Source organism: Somniosus microcephalus, chromosome 3, assembly GCF_052327205.1.
Source record: "Somniosus microcephalus isolate GS21.2 chromosome 3, FLI_Smic_1.0, whole genome shotgun sequence".
Lineage (NCBI taxonomy): Eukaryota > Metazoa > Chordata > Chondrichthyes > Squaliformes > Somniosidae > Somniosus > Somniosus microcephalus.
The window spans coordinates 323,276,568-323,296,870 of record NC_140989.1 but is presented as its reverse complement, the minus strand read 5'-3'; the positions used below and the strand labels follow the sequence as shown (position 1 = coordinate 323,296,870).

At 42.2% G+C, this 20,303-nt stretch overlaps 1 protein-coding gene across 11 annotated transcripts in view; it reads right to left on the bottom strand.

Moving 5' to 3' along the window:
- Positions 1-20,303, bottom strand: part of rnf220a (ring finger protein 220a) — a 492,773-nt gene that overhangs the window by 185,146 nt on the left and 287,324 nt on the right. For all 11 annotated transcript variants that reach the window (XM_085983083.1, XM_085983087.1, XM_085983089.1 and 8 more), the window contains exon 4: positions 1,209-1,254. In XM_085983083.1, the coding sequence (XP_085839209.1) occupies positions 1,209-1,254 (46 nt within the window). The remainder of the gene's footprint in view (positions 1-1,208; positions 1,255-20,303) is intronic.

Here is a 20,303-nt window from a genome sequence, read left to right as displayed (position 1 = left end):
ATTGACCCTGAACACACTTGGATTAATGGTCAGGATTCCTGTTCCTGATCATTTTCCAGCCACCCATGCTTGAAGCATTCTAATATGGGCATCAGGTGAGGCTCGGATCGGGCTCAGATATGATGTCCACTGCAGTCAACTTGCCTTCTGGCACTCAGCATCGAAGCTCATGTGAACAATGGTCATTTGGGTGAGGCATCAGAGGATACCCAACAAGGAGTCAGCATCTTCAGAGGAGTAGGAGAAGGGAGAAATTGGCAGAGGAATTTTTTGTGGAGAAGAGAAAACTTATGAAGAAATATTACCATGATAAATCTTAAGCAGTGTCTATCCATCAAGTTGGTAAGTTAATAAATTTCTAGTGCCATATAACAGAACAGTTTTAAATATTCTCTGTGTTTCAAAGTTATCTTGTGTAGCCCAATGGTTAAAGAGTAATAGATATGTTTTAAGTTCATTATTTATTTTAATTAACAAAATAATGATTTTGTTTTAATTCTATTGACACTCTTCATTCATATCTAATAATATTCCAGTTACTTAGGCATAAAATAATTCATGAGTTATGAGGAAGAAAGTCTTGACTCCAGAGGAAAGGAGGCCATATTTGAAAAAAAGAAAGTGGTCTTGTAAATTCTCCTTTTAAAGGTCCTTGACATTAATATTCTCACAGCATCAACAAATTCAGGAAAAAGGTCCCTGCAATAAAGGCTACAGTAGCTGCCAAAAGTTAGTCATCTTATGGTGCTGCCTTTTAACAGCTTATTCTTACACAGGATTGACGGGGGCCTGCGATATTTTCTGCTCCTTAATCCCACTCTGAAGGCAGCTGAAAGTCCTTGAAGAGTGCTTGTTTAACAAGGACTTAATTCTAACTTAACTTGAAATGAGGCGCTCCAGGGACTAGACTGTTCTCATGCCAGTTAAAAGGCTCTGTCCCTCAGTCTCTCTTCCTAGTTCTCTCCATTTCTTTGAGCTTTTTGCACTCTCATATCTCTGTATCTTCTTTCTTTCATTTCCCCATTTGAAATACTATATCATTTTTAGTTTCTCAGGTCTCTTTTTCCTTTGTACCTTGCACATTTCTTGCATGCAGATTTCTTTTCTCTCTGTCTCTCTCCTCTCTTTCCTTCTTGTTTATTTCCATTCTCTTTCATCCATCTTCGACATAGCTCTCTCATTTTTAACATTTACTCAGGCTCACTTACCTTCACAGTCCCCTGGATTGTGCTGTCCTTCAACATGGAATGCTTACTGTTGAAGAAACAGGAAATAATTATTTTACTTTATTGCAGTTCATGTCTTGCCCATTGTTCCAGATCATTTTCTGCATGAGTACTGTTACAACATGCTAATGCTTTTTGTTATTCATAATATTGCCCGGTATTATTATTTTTTAAATCTCCCTACAGTGCAAACTGTTGCAAAGCACGTTGTAATTATTTATATGTAGTGCGAAATAATCATGTGTGTGTTTTGGCAGTTTCTGTATAACACATCACACAATAAATTGCATCTCATCTGAAAGCACATCAGCTGTCCAAACGCACACATGTCAAAGTGACATTACTCCTGTTTAGCAGAAGAGAAAAAAAGAGAAAAAATTGGATTTCCAGATTATCGACAGCCAGAGCTGAACAAGGTTTTACCCATGTACCAAAATTCCAAGGTGTTTTAAATAGATTTAGGAGACAAAGTTGAGAGTTGCATTATAAAGGTCAGTTATCACATTGATTTAGAGGTCTGTGCAATATTACTTTGAGTCATTTGATAGCACATTAAAAGAGATAGCATCCTTTCTATTGCCACCTCTGGGATCTAACTAAAAGCGATTCAAGGAAAAATATATAATCTGCTTAACATAAATGGTTTGTGCCTATGATTCCCTACAAAGAGAATTCCTGAGCCAGAGGAGATGCAGGGAAAAAGTCAGTTGCGTCTCCACATGAAGAGGACACTTACTGTGAACACCTCCTGACAGGCAGTTACCGATCAGTAGCAGTTTGTAATTAAACAGGAAGACAGTTCACCCATTTCCTGAGCGTTTACCTGGGTCGCTCTTGAATCAGATGCTAACGGTTCTGCTCCCTACACCCTCTTAGTCTTTACCCTTAAGCGATCATTGATAGGGATTATATTAGCCTTTCAAAATTGTTTGAATAATCAGTCAAAAAACTAAATAAATAAAGTTGGATGATAATTTATATTTTTTGTCAACCAGAAATTGTCATTTTTCAAAAGTATTCCTTCACGATCTTTCACCACCTGCCCACCACCGCCCCCCCCCCCCCCCCGCACCCATATACTACACAGAATTCCCACTTTAACCATTGATTAGTTGTGCAAACTGTAGCTGGTCACTCCCGTCTATTCGATCCCCATTTTCCTGGGGAGCATATGGCACAGCAACAGAAACGATATAGGCTCACTATCATATCGATCACCAACAGTTTAACTGGAGAGAGAGAGACAGGACTACCTCAGAGAGATCATAGAGTTGACAAAAATGATAATTAAAAATATATTTTTAAAAACTACCCTCATTTGCAGGAGGATATCAAGCATGCTGCTCCTTTCCAAAATGTTTAATTTATCAGAAGTATTCACTTATGAGGGATTTACACGGTAACATTATTTCTTAAAAGTTCCACATTTTCAATTGTATGATAGCATTTATCAAAATATATAAACAATTCATACTATTTTCATATTTTTTCCACCCTAAAGTTGAAGTATTTTATTTTCACCTCATCTTCAGAAACTGCAGGGCTGAGCTGATGATCTGCTATCATACCTCCACCAGTTCTACCCTTAAACCATCTGCTGGGCGATGCATGAGGTCAACTGGAATTTCCTTCCTTCCCTCTGTTGGAGACCTTGACCTATGCCCAGGGGTTGCACCCGATGGCACGGCCAAGACTGGAATGTTGTCCTGTCAGGAGTTAAAAGTGAAAAAGCCTTTCCTCTCATTCCGTGGTGCAGCACCTTAGATAGAGTGTGGCCACGATCTACAATCACATCATCCTTTATTATTACAGTTAATTTACTGCCGTTAGAGAGACTGTACAAATAGCAGAAGTGATGACTTTTTTACTCAATGTGAATGTAATTTGGGCTGGAAACCTGTTAAAAAATGTGTAATCTGGCAAAAACGAATTCAATTAATAGAAATAAACAGCTAAAATAATTCAGCTAATAGGCTGCAGAGCAAAAGTGTTTTGGGATTTTCAATTTCTGCTCATATAGGACAATAATAGTACTCATTTATCAGGTATTCACATATATCATTATACAGTAACAATAATTACAGAATTTGTTATATTCTAATTTACTGGCCATTTTTGACTATTATATTCCATGCATTACAAAGATAAAACCTGCCATCTCCAGATAGTTTCCTTTCTCTCAATAGCAACACACTGGCAAAATGTATTTCTTGTGGGTTTTTTTAGGCAAGACTCTCCCTTTTCAAGATGATTATTTTCTTCTCTGTGCTTTTCTTGGCCTCAACGCACTGCAAACCGAGGCTGTTGAGAGGGTAATCATGTGACTTGCTCCCAGGCTTCTCATGTACGGGAGAGCATCCTCCATTTTTCCCTGTGGGGAAAGTGCTGGCTTTCATTTAGTACCTCTATACCACAGCATGGCTGAGGGTGTGGGAGTGGGGGACTGGGGTGTGGTGGAGATCACAGGGTGAAGCTGTGTCTTTGTACTCCATGGTGCAGCATGTTGTTGTTTTAGGCATGGTGCTGTCATTCCCTGCACGCTCCATTTTCTCTTCTCTAGGTATCCCCATGCCATACACATACCCGAAGATAAAATGTGCAGGAGACCGCTGCCAATCTCGTTCTGCAACAGATTACCTCAAGGTTTGTAAGAGAAACTTCAGCAGGTTATTTCTACCTCTACTGATTCCTCTTTCTCTTTGGCGGAAGCACCTGGTCTTTCTTCTGTGCCTCCTTGTGGAACAAATGAGATTAAGAATTTACAGTTTGTGGAATTACTGGTGCAAATCCAATGGTGTACTCTGTGTATGTGCACTGAGGTACTACATCACTGCGACTCTTAGAAGGTGACAGCAAAATAAATGTTGTAAGACTACAGCTATAATACAAGCAGGAGAACATCTACTTTACAGATATTCCCCTAGAATTGCCTTATCTCTGTGGAGAAGTGTGGGTGGGATTTTGCAGGGGGCTGTTATCAGGCAGGAGAATAGTATTGGGGCTCGACCAATGCTGTCTTTCCCAATTAGAGCTCCATCCCTTTAACCAGCCTCTGGGCAAAGTTTAATGCATAAACCCAGCTAAAAACTTTCACACTGTAAAACACCACACAATCAACACTACACCAAAGAAATGCGTGCAAAATACTGGCAGAGTAATAATGACAAATGGACAGACGTGTGTGATAGATTGTGACAAAACATATTTGGAACCGTTCTGGGAACATTCTTTTTTATTAGTTTTCTATAAAACAGATTACTAACCTTTAGAACGTATTAATCTGTATTCTAGCCAGGAAGAATTTTCTTATTAATTACCCTGAAGTAAAACTCTTCAATTATACATTTAAATTATTGAAGTTTCAATCTACTCTCTTATGAAATTTCCCCTTTTAGACAAGTTCAATTTGAAACAATTATACAGCTTTAGAAAATGAGTTGGAAATAAATTTTTTATTAAAGTAATTATGCAATGGCAGATGTACATTATTCTTTTACAAACGAAAACAGAGCACTGAGAAATAATGATTTTTTTTGTCACATCAAATTTGTAACTCTTTTCTCCTCCTTTCCTCATCACGGCACTTAACTGTTGAAAGATGTAGATGCTATAACATACATCTATCTACTTGAGAATGTATTGTACAAAAATTACATACTTATAGCACCAATGCCATCAGCCTCAGGGGGGAACCAGCTTACTATAAAGGCCAGATCTTAACTGCATCCGCCTTGCAACTTTGGGAATGACTGATTATAAGACAGCAAGTATTAAAAAGCATTGCTAAGCGCTGGTCGCCAATAAGGGAAGACAGATCAAATCATATCTGTGCTGCAGACACTAATATCCTAGACTGCAAACAGGGACATCAATAAATTTTTATGAGACTTTGAAAAGATCAACACAGTAGATGTGACAAAAAACAATGCTCCTGTCATGTTCAGTTTGTCCGCAGCGCTCAGCCGCAGATGCCTAAGAGTATGTCAGCGGAGCGAAATTTAATTTTACAAGATTAAATCCACCTTCATTTGGCAGATGGCCGGATGCCTTGAAATGAGCACTGAAGGTGTCTCTTGAAGACATGCGGTGCTAAGCTCCTCCAGGACATTTTGTTTTAAAGCAGCATACAAACCAGAGAGACAGAAAGAAGCATCTAATATAAAGCAGGACTAATGTAATAAATGCATTATGGAAATGGAGAGTGTTATTGGGACAGAGAGAGGGAGAAAGAGAGAAGGAGGGGAGTGCTCGGATATAAAGTGGATTTGGAATTTCTTGCCACCCTACTCCCCAGTCATGCATCTTGCTTTTCATCGTGTATATAATGCAGCCCGTGTGAGTTTTTTCTGTCTTTCTTATAATCCAGTTTTCTGGATTTAAGGAAATAAAATCCCAAATCCACATACTTCTAAGGGAGCAGAGGGTTTACAATTTGCCAGTGACAATCCGAAGGAGTCAAAAAGAGACTAACAGTTTGACAAAAAAAAGGAAAAGAAAAGAAAAGGTACAAAGTGGAACAAATAGAAAAGGCAGATTATCTCTTTTTCTATAGAGTTGTTGTGAAACCCAGAGGACTGTATAGTTGAATCAGAGAATAAAAAGAGCATTCTATGCTGTCTGGGAGGTGATGTCAACTCTTCCGATAATTAATCCACTGAAAACAGAGGGACAGATTGTGCTGGTTGTCAGAATTCAGCTTTTCGCAAACGTCTGTAAAAGCCTGTTATGTATTTTGTCGAATAATGTCAATGATTCTTTACATAAAATAGATCAAAGTTAAACCAATTAAAAATGAGAAAAGGCTTCTTTAACCTTTGGGGTGCTGATCAGCCCTCACAAACTAGCATTCAACAAAGTCAATAAATTCTTTGAAAAAGGCAAAAAATCCTGTATTTAGTTTTAAGTTTTTATCTTCTCAAGGAAATTATTGACTTGCTTTTAGCACTATAGAATGAAGAAGAAATTATGAATTGAAAACCACAAATGTTCAAGGCGTAACCAATTGAATAATTGGATTTTGGACTGAAAGTTTCATATTCAGCGATTCTCCACCATGTATCCTACTTATAACAGAGGAGTGGGGATGAACAGCAGCACTTTCAACCACTTTCTTTAAATTATTTTCTTTCTTGTCCTTTTCTCTAAGGGTGAAGTGAGGCCACAGCCCCAGGAACATAGCTCGATTTCAAGTGTTTAAGTCCCTGTTGTATTCAACAAGCTTCGAGTCCACTTTTGTTGTATAACAATACTGCAGTGTCCCATTTCTGATGATCAATATAATTAACTTTCCAGTCAATTTTATGCATTCAGAGTAAGCCACCCTGGGATCTCTGTAACTAAGAGATCATATAAGACTAGGAGGTACACACATACCATAATATTCACTCACTGACAACATCGCAGCACCGCTACCTTCCTAAAGACCAATAGAACCACAGAAGTTTGCAGCACAGAAGGAGGTCATTTGTCCCATTGTATCTATGCTGGCACTTTGCTATAGTAATTCAAAACCAATTCCTCTGCCTTGTTCTCTACTCATCTGCCATCTGTCTGCCCAATCCACTAAACTCTATGGGGGAGAAATTCAGTATCGCCCCGTTTGGGGTGCGATTATCGGTCGGGCGAAAAGTTCAGCGCCTGGCGCTAATTATCACCTCCGACTGCAAATTTGGCTTTTATCACCCTCATTCATTTTCTGCAGATGGTGGTTGTGAGGGTCTGCTTTCGTACTTCCCTCCTTTCCTCTTCTGGTTAAGTGTCAGCCTAGATTATATACTTTGACCATCCAATACTATGGGGGAGAAATTCGGCAATTATCAGCCGGGCACAAAGTTTAGCGCCTGCTGCTAATTATTGCCTCTGACTGCAAACTTGGCTTGTATCGCCCCTGGAGGTGATTGGAGCGCTAAATCAGGTGCTACACACCTCTCTTAAGGCGCAAAGGCCGAGGAGCAAGGCGCTATCTCAGAGCGCTGGCGAAGCTCATGTGATGTCAGTCAGCAATGGAACACAGGCAAACTAGCGCCAGCCAGTTCTTAAAGGGGAGGGTCGATCTTGCTTCCATCCACACCCTGCTCATTGCAGCCTTGAATCTCAGCCTGGAGAGACCTGTACATCAAATCTGTTGGAAAGAACAATGGAGAGGCCCAGGGAAAGAGTTCAGAGTGCAGCCCCCATAGTCGCTTCTAAATCGATGCAAGGAAGATCAAATCAGAAAGAACCTGCAAAGTGCTGCTCAGTACCCAAAACTCCTCAACACAGCTTTGAATATCTCCTGTAATCTCTCAAAGAAACAGAAGATAGGAGCAGGAGTAGGCCATTCGGCCCCTTGAGCCTGCTCCGCCATTCAATGCGATCATGGCTGATCATCCAAATTCAGTACCCGATCCCTGCTTTCTCCCCATACCCCTTGATCCCTTTAGCCTTAAGAAATATATCCAACTCCTTCTTGAATATATTTAATGAACTGGCCTCCACCGCCTTCTGTGGTACAGAGTTCCACAGGTTCACCACTCTCTGGGTGAAGAAATTCCTCCTCATTTCTGTCCTAAATGGCCTACCCTTTATCCTTAGACTGTGTCCCCTGGTTTTGGACTCCCCGACCATCGGGAACATCCTTCCTGCATCTAGTCTGTCCAGTCCTGTTAGAATTTTATAAGTTTCAATGAAATCACCTCTCATTCTTCTAAACTCCAGTGAGTACAAGCCCAATCGACCCAATTTCTCCTCAGACATCATTCCTGCCATCCCAGGTATCAGCCTGGTGAATCTTCGCTGAACTCCTTCCATGGCAAGAACATCCTTCCTCAGATAAGGCGACCAAAACTACACACAATACGCGAGATGTGGTCTCACCAAGGCCCTGTACAACTGCAGCAAGACATCCTTGTTCCTGTACTCAAACCCTCTCGCTACGAAGGCCAACATACCATTTGCCTTCTTAACCGCCTGCTGCACCTGCATGCTTACCTTCAGTGACTGGTGCACAAGAACACCCAGGTCTCGTTGCACTTCCCCTTCTCCCAATCTATTGCCATTTAGATAATAATCTGCCTTCCTGTTTTTGCCACCAAGTGGAAAACCTCACATTTATCCACGTTATATTGCATCTGCCATGTTTCTGCCCAATCACCCAACATGTCCAAATCATCCTGCAGTTTCTCGACATTCTCCTCACAGCACACACGCCCAACCCAGCTTTGTGTCGTCTGCAAATTTGGAGATATTACATCTAGTTCCCTTGTCTAGATCATTAATATATATTGTGAATAGCTGGGGTCCAAGGACCAATCCCTGCGGTACCCCACTAGTCACTGCCTGCCACTCGGAAAAGGACCCGTTTATTCCAACTCTTTGCTTTCTGTCTGCCAACCAGTTCTCTATCCAAGTCAATATCTTGCCCCCAATCCCATGTGCCTTAACTTTACACGCTAATCTCTTATGCGGGACCTTATCGAAAGCCTTCTGAAAGTCCAGATACACCACATCCACTGGTTTTCCCTTATCTATTTTACTAGTTACATCCTCAAAAAATTCCAGTAGATTAGTCAAGCACGATTTACCTTTTGTGAATCCATGTTGACTTTGTCCGATCCTGTCACTATTTTCCAAGTGCTCTGCTATTACATCTTTTATAATGGACTCTAGCATTTTCCCCACTACCGATGTCAGGCTTACCGGTCTGTAATTCCCCGTTTTCTCTCCACCACCTTTTTTGAATAGTGGGGTAACATTCGCTACCCTCCAATCCATGGGTACTGTTCCAGATTCCATCGAATGTTGGAAGATGATTAGCAATGCATCTACTATTTCTAGGGCCACTTCCTTAAGTACCCTAGGATGTAGATTATCAGGCCCTGGGGATTTATCGGCCTTCAATCCCATCAATTTCCCTAACACCATTTCCCTACAAATACTGATTTCTTTCAGTTCCTCCCTTTCATCAGACCCTATGTTCCCCGGCATCTCTGGGAGGTTATTTGTGTCCTCCTTTGTGAAGACAGAACCAAAATATGTATTTAGTTGGTCTGCCATTTCTTTGTTCCCCATTATAAATTCCCCTGATTCCCCTCTCTCTCTCACTCACTCAGAATGGTGCAAAAATTTCGCTGACAAAAAAAGGCAGGAAGCGGTCGCCTTTAAATAGCGCTCCCCCAGTCCCTTCCCGACTGCAAAACGCTCCCCTCAATCTGTTGTTGCTAGCGGCAGGTGGTAAGACAGGGGGCGCCACTCAATATCCGGTCTGGGGCGCTACCGGGGCATTGCACGCTCGACTGACGTCACGATCTGTGGGCGCAGGAGATCGTGGTGGTAGTGTTTAGTGCCGCCGCAAAATGTCTGGTCAATTTCGTGAGCGGTGCAAACATCACCGCACATGAGCGCTAGTTGCATTGTGCCCCATTAGCGCCCTCTTAAGGCGCTAATGGGAGGCGCAAACCAACCAAATTTTCCCCCATATGTCTTCCTGAAGTTTCTTTACAGTCCTCTTCAAAGTTTCCTAAACCCACTGCTGTTACGTCATCAGCAAATATCTCAAGGTTGTGCTCCCTATATCGAAGCCCAAGTCATTTACATATATATTGATGCCAAAAGTAGACCCAGCACTCACCCCTGGGGTACACCACTTCCAATACTCTCCAGCCTGTGCAACACCCAACTCCTTGTTTCCTGTCCATCAACCAACTTTCTAGCCTTATTGCTACATTCTGTCTTATTCCGCAGGCCTGAATTTTTCTAATAAAACTCTTACGAGACACGTTATTGAACAACTTCTGAAAATCCCTATGTACTACATCCTTTTTATCTATCCAATCAATAACATTTTTCAAATAACACTTAAATTTATGAAACACTACTTGCCTTTAACAGGTCTGTGCTGGTTATCTTTGATTAACCCATGCATTTCGTACTAATTTGATCTCAAATTATGGATTCTAAGGGTTTACTCACAACTGATATTAGATTAACTGAGCCATAGTTACCCAAGTTATCCTCACCTCCCTCCTTGAACAAGGGGGTTATATCAGCTACTCTCCCGTCCCATAGCACCACTTGTATATTTAAGGAGGATTGCCTCACAGCGCCAGGGACCCGGGTTCGAATCCGGCCTCGGGCGACTGTCTGTGTGGAGTTTGCACATTCTCCCCGTGTTTGCGTGGGTTTTCTCCGGGTGCTCCGGTTTCCTCCCACAGTCCAAAGATGTGCGGGTTAGGTTGATTGGCTATGATAAATTGACCCTTAGTGTTAGGGGGATTAAATACGTGGGGTTACAGGGATAGGGTGGGATATGTGTTGGTGTAGGGGTTACGGGGATCGGGTGGGATATGTGCCGGTGCAGGCTCGATGGGCCGAAATGGCCTCTATCTGCACTGTGGGGTTTCTGTGATTCTGTGTGTGTGTGTGAATGCAATCAATGCCCTGTGACTTAACCATCTTGATCCCTGCTAATATTTTCAGAATCAGATTCTTTCCTATGCTTATCTGTAACAGAATGTAAATATGTTGGGGTCATTATTTAGTAATTGTTCTCCTGCATTCACATCAATTATTTGCCCCAGTTCATTTTCCAGGAGTAAATCAAGCACTACTTTTTTCCTTGTTACACTAGAAACAACCTAATCTAGGAAGTAGTCCTAAATACATTCTAAAAAGCATTCCCCACTCTGAATGAGTTAAAGCTATTGTATCACATCTCTCCATAGTTATTAATGCTTCAAACTCTCATTTTGTTTTGAATGACTTGTCCATTCACATACTTACCACTCAATTCTGGCTCCAGTTGTTTGGAACGTTGACCTTTATTTTTTTCCCCCGGGTTTTCTCATTTAAATTTTTGATATCACTGGTCTCCTCTACAACAGTGTTTATATCCCTCACGACCTCGTGGTCTATTTCTTTCCCTTTTTCGTATCATTGTATTTTCTTACTATTTATTTTAATTAACCTTTCTGCTTCTATTCCACTAGCTTTAATAATCCTGGTTGTCCCTCTCTGGTCTCAAACCTACACTTTCCCCAGCCCCCTGCAGTATTAGCTTAAATCCCCCCACCACTGCTCTATCTACCATTTCTGCAGGGACATGGGTGATGCTTCGGTTCAGGTGAACATCCTCCCTTTAGTATAGCCTTCTCTTGTTCTAGAAATCTCTCCAGTGCCCTAAGAATATGAACCCTTTCTTCCTGCAGCCACACATTGACCTTCCTAATTTTCCTCCTTTTAATCTGTCCAGCGGGTGGCACAGAAAACAAGCTGGATATTCCCACCCTTGCAGTTTTGTTTTCCAATCTGGTGCCTAAATCCATAAACTCGCTCTGCAATACTTCAAATGTACCTCACTCCATGTCATTAGTTCCAATGACATTTGGCTGCTCTCCCATGAGCTTTATAACCCTTTCACCTGGCACCAGGGAGGCAGCAACCATTCGGGACTCCCAATCACAACTGCAATAAAGGCTCTGCATACCCATGTCCATAGCCTGCAATTACTCACTAATATAATAGCAGACCACAGTCTTGAAGTTATAAAGATTTCAAAATATTTAACAAAATCATCTAAATTCTTGATACAGTTAGCCTTAGAACACTGAGTTTAAGGTTATAATTGGGTATCATTCAAAATATGTGTTAAGGGAAAATATTTTTGGAACATATATAAAGATCCACAAGCAATATGTGTTATAGCAGAGATATTTTTGCAAGAGTATGTTAAGAACTGGACTACTGAAATGCTTAATGTATTTGTACGAATTCCTTTGACCACTATTTAATCAGAGGCATGTCTTGTCTAATCTCGGTTGATTCGGCATATGTAGTCTAGCCAAAGTGCTCCATCGAATTTGGCCAGGATGCCGGTGATAACGCCCCTGCTCTTCTTCGAAATAGTGCCACGGGATCATTTACGTCCACCTGAGAGAGCAGACAGGGCCTCGTTTTAACGTCTCATCCAAACGACGGAACCAATTTAAAACATGTAAGGGGCAAGGGTACCTCTACTAATCTCTTTTCCGTTGATGACTTTTTCCCCCACCACCAACATCCTGGGGGTCACCATTGACCAGAAACTTAACTAGACCAGCCACATAAATACTGTGGCAACAAGAGCAGGTCAGAGGCTGGGTATTCTGCGGCGAGTGTCTCACCTCCCAACTCCCCAAAGCTTTTCCACCATCTACAAAGCACAAGTAAGGAGTGTGATGGAATACTCTCCACTTGCCTGGATAAGTGCAACTCCAACAACACTCAAGAAGCTCGACACCATCCAGGACAAAGCAGCCCGCTTGACTGGCACCCCATCCACCACCTTAAACATTCATTGTCTCCACCACCAGCATACCGTGGCTGCAGTGTGTACCATCTACAAGATGCACTGCAGCAACTCGCCAAGGATTCTTCGGCAGCACTTCCCAAACCCGTGACCTCTTCCACCTAGAAGGACAAGGGCAGCAGGGGCATGGAAACACCACCACCTCCAAGTCACACACCATCCTGACTTAGAAGTATATCGCTGATCCTTCATCGTCGCTGGGTCAAAATCCTGGAACTCCCTACCCAACAGCACTATGGGAGTACCTTCACCACACGGACTGCAGCGGTTCAAGAAGGCAGCTCACCACCACCTTCTCAAGGGCAATTAGGGATGGGCAATAAATGCTGGCATTGCCAGCGACGCCTACATCCCATAAACGAATTTTAAAAAAGTTTTTTCTTATTAACAAATATAATGCTGTTCTTTCACAGTAAGGGGTTAATAGAAACAATGGGTGTTACATCAGAGGTCATGATATATCCAAAAATGTTACAGAGAGAGGACATTTTATACGTTTCTGTGTAGTGAGGAACTCATAATCAATGCATGTTATACCTTGTGTCATGATATATCAGAGAGTGTAAGAGGGAGCGGCTGTTTGATAGGGTTCTTGTTGGTGAGGGACCCATAAACAAATCTAAACATAAACGAAAGTTGTAATATATCAGTGTTATAGAGAAGGGAATGCTCAGAGCTAAATGCTCAATAATGAAACACTCATCTAAAACCTATCAGAAGAGTTAGCTTACATCAAATTTACCAGCTAAGAGCTGCAATAATACTTTTTCACACACACGCACGACTGCTATTAGCTTTGTACTTTTCATCCTCGTCAACTCAAGATAAGAAAATCATGTAAAAGCTTCTTTGCCATTATTTGCTGTTGCACAGTATACAACTGCTTTAATCTAATAACACTGTATTGCACGAAAGGATTTTTAATATATTTTTGAGGATCATGCTCTGACACAGTTTGTATAATACAGTTTTGTTAATCCTTTATAGGAAGATAGAAATGAGTAAAGGCTGTACAATTTATCCGCATCACCCACTTTAAGCCCAAGGATAGGACTTGCTCAGACCATTTTCACCTCTCCTGCCTTAAAATATCAAGCCCCTACCTCCCTACTTGCTACTCATAGAAATATGTCCATTTCTTTGCATGTTTGAATCAAATTCACTGGGATTTAATTCCTACCACTTATTAGGCCTTCTAATGTAACACTGTATCCTTTGAATTTGAGTTCACTAGTCTCCTATCCTCCCTTAATCTCTCCCTCCATGTAAACTCCCCAACCCATATTCACAGCCACCCCCTCAACCTTGCCATCTCTCATGGCCTCACTACTCCCATCGTGTCAATCGCAGATAAGGCCATCTCTGACCACTTCCTCGTATCGCTCTCCACCCACATCCCCCTTCCATCCACCCCCAACCCTACTTCCTTCTGTGTCCACCCCTGGAAAAAACTCTCTCCCAACTCTCTTACAACTGCACTTATGAAATCCTAACTGTCCAGCCTTTGGCCCTCCATTCACCATGACATTTTTGCAGCTACCAATCTGCTCAACCACACCGTCACCAGCACCTTTGATGCCCAAGTCCCTACTAAAACACTTAAGGGGAAAAACTGAGTCGTGCCCCCTTTGGGGCGCTAACTTCGCTGGGGCGCTACTTTTCCCGAAAAAATTAGTATCCCCGCGGCCGAAATTCACCGGTAGTGCCCCAAGAGGGAAGCGGAGTGCTACTGGAAGCGCCCCGCCTCTCTCTTGGGGCGCTGTGAGTGAATATCGCGGTGCTACATGCCGCAGCGGCACGTCACGCTGCGGTACTGCAGGCCTTCCTCCCCTTATTAAAGGGGAGGGGCCTAGCGCAGCGCGACCCGGGGCCCAGCTGGGCCACCAGGGATCGGAGTGCCGGCAAAGGAGCCCAGCTTTCAAGAGAAGTGCCGGGCTCACGGAGCGCAGCCGGCACTCCGCGGGGGGACTGCTCAGGAGGCCGGGGACGGCAGAGGGGGCAGATGCTGGCAGGCGGCCAGCAACAAAAATGGCCGCCCGGCACCTTCCCTTGAATTAGTGCCGCCCCGGCCGCAGGTAGGCCCCCCTGACCCCATCGGACATAGCGTCCGGCGGTAAGTCAAGGGATGCTACCGAAGATTGCGGCCGGGGCGCTAGCGGGGCCCTGTGCACGGCGATGACGTTATCGCCGGCGGCGCAGCGCCACAGGGCGCTAACGGTTACCGCTGCCACTAACCTCCCACTGAATTTCGCAGGAGGCTTTGGCGGCGTTGCGCCCAGGCACTCGTTGCTTTACACCCTGTTAGCGCCCTCTTAGGAGGAGCAAAGCAACCGAATTTTTAGGCCTTACTCTCTCTCACCCTGGCCGTTCCCCCTGATACGGCCCTCATCTTCACTCCCTCAAATCCAAGGGACGCAGCCTTGAACTGGTTTAGCCATTCACCGCCAAATCTGGCTGGACCACATAAAGCATTATCGGGCCCTGCTCCAGAATCATTCTGGAATACAAAGATAAACCCCGGCTCTTATTCTCTACTGCTAACCATCTTCTTAAACCACTCTCCCCTGTCTCCGCCACCCTCACCTCCGATAACAAGTGTGAGGAGCTCATGGACTTCTTTGTCTCTAGGATTGAGACCATCCGTTCAGCTGCCTCTGCCACGTCCTTCCTTCCCCTAGTCTACTGGGCCAAACTTCCTCTAAGGTTCCCCCCTGCTCTAGCCCTGAACACACATCTTTCTCCAGTTTCTCTCCGATCTCCCCTCATGACCCTTGTGCCTTCCTCATTTCAGATACCCAAGAAATCCAGTCTGCCCAGCCAGTGGTTCACCAAGAAGAGGGGGAGGAGAGTGAAGAAGAATAAGAAACACCATTATTTGATTTGACACTCCCAGCTACCAGCTCCTCGAGGTTGTACTGCAAAGCCATCTGCAGTGCCTCCCACTGAAAGTCAGCAGCCTTCCACCAGCCATGCTGCAGCCACTGGGGTAGCACTGTGTGACATCTGTAGGATAGGCAAAGGCACACACAAGACATTCACTAAGAGAATGCATATGGGTAATAAGTTGATTTCTTGATGTATTATTGCATGTATATATGGATAAAGTTGGACTGGAAAGTTTGCTTTGTGGTGGCTTTTATTTCAGCATTGTGACCGAGAGGACGCTGTGATGGTCAGTAACAGAGGAAAGGTAAGGTGTGGGACAAACGTTGAAAGGGGAATTGGGGTTGTGTTCACCGGTACCGCAGGCAGATGATTCGATAACGGCCAGAAAGGGGCTGTCTGGGTTGCCTCCTTCCTTCTGCTTCTTACTCTTCTGCTTCCTCCTCTTCCCTCTGCGAGCAGCTTGCCCCCTTTGCTGTCTCTGCTTCATCTCCATTTGATGTTGGAGCCCAAGGGGGACTGCAACTAGAGCCCCCAGGACTGGGAGCAACTGGTCTTCTCAGAGGCTTTAATATCCAAAACCTTGCAAGCATCCAGCAGCACTCCCTGCACACTTTAACAACGTTCTAAATGTATTGCACCAAGCCACTACTTCAATAAAATATTTTTTTAAAGTCCAAAAGCTGAATTAGAAACTTACCCGAAAGATGTGGGTGTCCCTTTAAGAAGGGCTGACCGCATCTCTGTACAACTGCTGCACGCACGTTCTTCCATGCGTGGTTAGGAGAGGGCGTTATAGCGCCGACTGACGTCATGATCTGCACATTTACATTGGAGAGGCGAGCGCAGGCAACGGAGGCGCTGCTGACCTCTCCAAAATGGCGGACGCCATTTTTTCAAGAAAACCGGCATTAATGGCCGGCGCTACTATGGGGAATTTCTAGGCCACTATCTCTGTGATAGCACCAGAATACACACAGCTTGCTTCCACCCATAAAAAAATGGAGCTTGAGAGGGTAGGAAAAATAGTCTTTGTGGGTAACAGGACTTTATATTCAATTTTCTCATACAAAATACCAGTGGAAGTCTCCCTACATAAGCAAATCCCTAAACCAATCAAAATTGCTCTTCCTGTCCTCTTAAAAAATAGTAACATAAGTATCAGGTTGAATTCAGATTAGAGAAAACAGGATGTGTTCTGTTAACCAAGATACAGCTTTTAGAAGCCTAGACAGATGGATTTTAGGAATATCTGCAATTTGGCCTTAAATCCAATATGGCATCTTAGTCAATAATCAATTATTATTTTACTGATCATTCTATACCTGCGCAATTACTATTAAAACTAAAACATGATGGCAGCTCTTAGTCAGAATACAGTAGAACACAGTGCTGAACAAATTGAATTAATTAAGAGACACTGGTATCACACTTCTTACTGAATATCAACAGCTTTCTTGGAAAGGTTATAGAACATATGAAGCCTGGAGGGAAAATCATCCAGCCACCAAGTTACATTTTTCTTGCCCTCTCACTCATTACTTGTTAGTCAATGGAATAACGTGGGGAAGAGAAGAATGTGTTGGAAACTCTAACCTTTCTTACTGACACATGCATCAGGGGGCACTACATCTCACGATGGAAGATAATTGCAGTCTAGGCAATTTTTTTTTTTTTTAAAAAGCTAATGGTGTCGTATTGCAATTAGGTTTTCATAGTTTGCTTGGGCCTTTCATAAATGTAAAAAAAAAATGTGTGGAACATAACACAATGTGTAAATATCTAAAGTGAAGCGAACTCATGTTTAGGCTGGGATGCAAGTCAAAAGCCATAAAGCTGAAGAGATTTAGGGCACGAGATCCAGAAAATAACTGCTAATATATTTTATGTCCCTATTCATGTTTTCAAATGTTATTTCTGAACAATGTTCCCTTGAAGCTGTGCGACCGCACAGTAATGGGAAAGGTCCCGCGCAGGCCGCTCACCGGCTTTTCCATTGTAAATACCACGCAGGCGTATAAATTTAAAGGGACCGCACATTTAAAGAAAAAGGCCACGTAGAACAAAGCGCAGCTTACAGGGAGCATTGTTTCAGAGTATTAGAAAATGATAACTTGGTACATTTCTCATAGTATATTTATATATCTCTTTTGTTATTTTAGTGTTGAAATCCTTGTTTGTGAAGTCATATTCAGACATCAGGAACATTTCTTCTGCTTAGAATTATTCAAAAAACTGCAGCTGCAATCATCCAAACGCTCAATTGAAAGTTTCCTCTTTGCTAATTGTGCAGCTAATGGAATGCACCACAAGTATCATGATAATGACATCAGAAATGCTTCCAACACTGTCAGAAACACTCCCACCAATATAATTTGAAAACCTCCATAATCTACAAAGGATTGGTAAAAAAAAAATCGAAGTTTTTAAAAAATGTTAACACTTGAAACTAGGAAGAATGTGGATTATTAAAAAATAAAATATAATTTTACGCTTAAAATCTGTGTTTATTAATTCTGTGTAGGCAGACACATAGAACTGGAAATATTCTTTATAAAACATTGCACAAAAAGATAAGGGATACCTTCTGAAAGTGTAAACAGATTATGTCCAGAATACATTGCGCATCACTTTGTGGGCTCAATGTATTTCACGATTTAGTATTCTATATACATTTAACTTTTTTTAAATTGAAAGAAATTGGCCCGTTTGAGAATTTCGTTTCTGTTCTGCTGTAGACAGGAAAGGGTTAATTTGATAACACAGAGAGAAAATTAATTCTAAAAATAAAACCAGGCAAGGAAGACATATTTATTTTAAATTTTGGGAATACGCCTCACTGTAAAACGACTAACCTGGCCCTGACAATTCGAAAATAAATGACCATAATGTGTTAGATAAAGACTCACACAGCCCCTGTACATTATACCCACAGTGTAGCCCTGCTCTGCCCTGCCACTTGTTTACAGCTGCCCCAAGTCCTTGCAAGTCAGTTCCTGCACCAGGAAGCTGATCTCTTCTCCCTCTTGGCTTGGCTTTCCTGAGGCTGTCAATGGACAGAGCTATAGATCAATCAGGTCAGCCCATGAGGAGGCCTGTCAGAACTTTCTGTCAAAGCACTTAATAGTGTCAGTTCCTGTAACCTCACAGCTGTGAATTTATGCCTGGAAGCTCACCCAGGGATATGTTAAAATAACATACTTTATTAGTGTTTTTAGATCACAGGGTGTGTCATGCAGCCTTCCAATGTCCCCCTCAATCTTCATGTCAACCCTCATTTGTAGGGTGCCGAAGAATTTATTACACAGGCAATTACAATGTTAATTGGAAAGTAAGAAAAATCAATTAATTCACAAATTTTCCAATTAAAATAGAGATAAATCATAAAGCTGTTATTAGCAAAAGGCCAAATCTGTTAACTTTTAGCAGGGGAAAAAAAAAGTAGCTGAGCCTTGCCTGGTGCCCTTGAGTGACTTTCCTCACAAAAGCTGCCATCAGCAGAATGGGGCAGAAGACAGATAAAAAAAATATCGACTGGGCAGGAGGAACACTTCTTCTTTATTGATCAGAGGAGAATTTAACTTTCTGTGCATACACACAGTGTCAGCAGGGCCACAGGGCAAATTGAAATGAGCTGGCTGCAAAGCTGACAAGCAAAGCGCAGGAACAGAGACGCAACAAACTGGACAATCTGTCCTCGTCCTACTGCAACCATTCACATTGGTAAATTTACTAATCCTTAATGTTACACTTTCTTATAAGAAAGGATAGCCTGTGATGCTAACAGGGTGGATTTCGTTACTGATGCATATTTTAGGGTTTCCTACCTGTTGGTTGGTATTTTTGACTCGCTCAGTTGATGAATCGAATGAAATGTTTTTTTTTAGGTACTATAGTTACCCAATACTTTAGAAGCAATCGGCAGTTTTTTAAATTTCTAGGAGTGTGCAAGAGATGCCGCAAAATGTAATTTTTTTAATTACCCTCCTGTACAAATGCCAAACAGGCAGGTTGAAGGGGCATGTCACAGGTGCAATAACCTAATGAAATGATGCACAGAAGAAATCTGATAGCTGATTACATTGCAACAAATGATAAATACATGAAGCAAGACTTGTCTGCAATATTCTAATTTTTATCAACGTTCAGTAAGACACTGTATGGGAGGGACAGGGTAAACAAAACAAGACAAAATCCATTCAATCTCATTTTGTGACGTTAATGGTGGGTGCACTGGAAAGGTGTGTGATGTAATGTGGGAACACTGTACATCTTTCTGCATATTTTATTTGTTCTTATGTTCAAATCATATTGCAGAAATGCTTGACAATATTTGAAACTGGCATCTACATATTGTTGTTATAGAAGTATTAGAGAGTAGCATCCTTTATATGGAAAGTGCAAACACATTAAGAAACATCTAAGTTGCTGGTGATCATTTCAATTAGAATGTAGGCATAATAAAATACTTGTAAAAACTTAAAATCCATTCATTTGTTTAGAGTTGAAAAGAATTTATAATAATTGTACGATATTGATGCTCTCCTTTTAATGTAATGATGATCTAATGTGCACCATGTAGGATTAGCAGCTGTACACTTCAAAATGGAAAAGACCCACTTCAACTTTTAGTCTCACACAGAAGAGAAAGACGAGAACATCACAAGCTAATCCTCCTTCCTCTACATCTCCCCAACGCTCTGTACTTCCTCTGTTCACGGTCTTCTTGACTTGGAGAATGCACCTCCAGATGACAGGAGCACAACTGTCATTGCAAGTACAATACTGTATTCCCAGGACTACAGTAGATGCATCTGATTAACAACAAAAATGTTTACTTGAAGGCACAGACATGGATTCTTGAGCCTTGC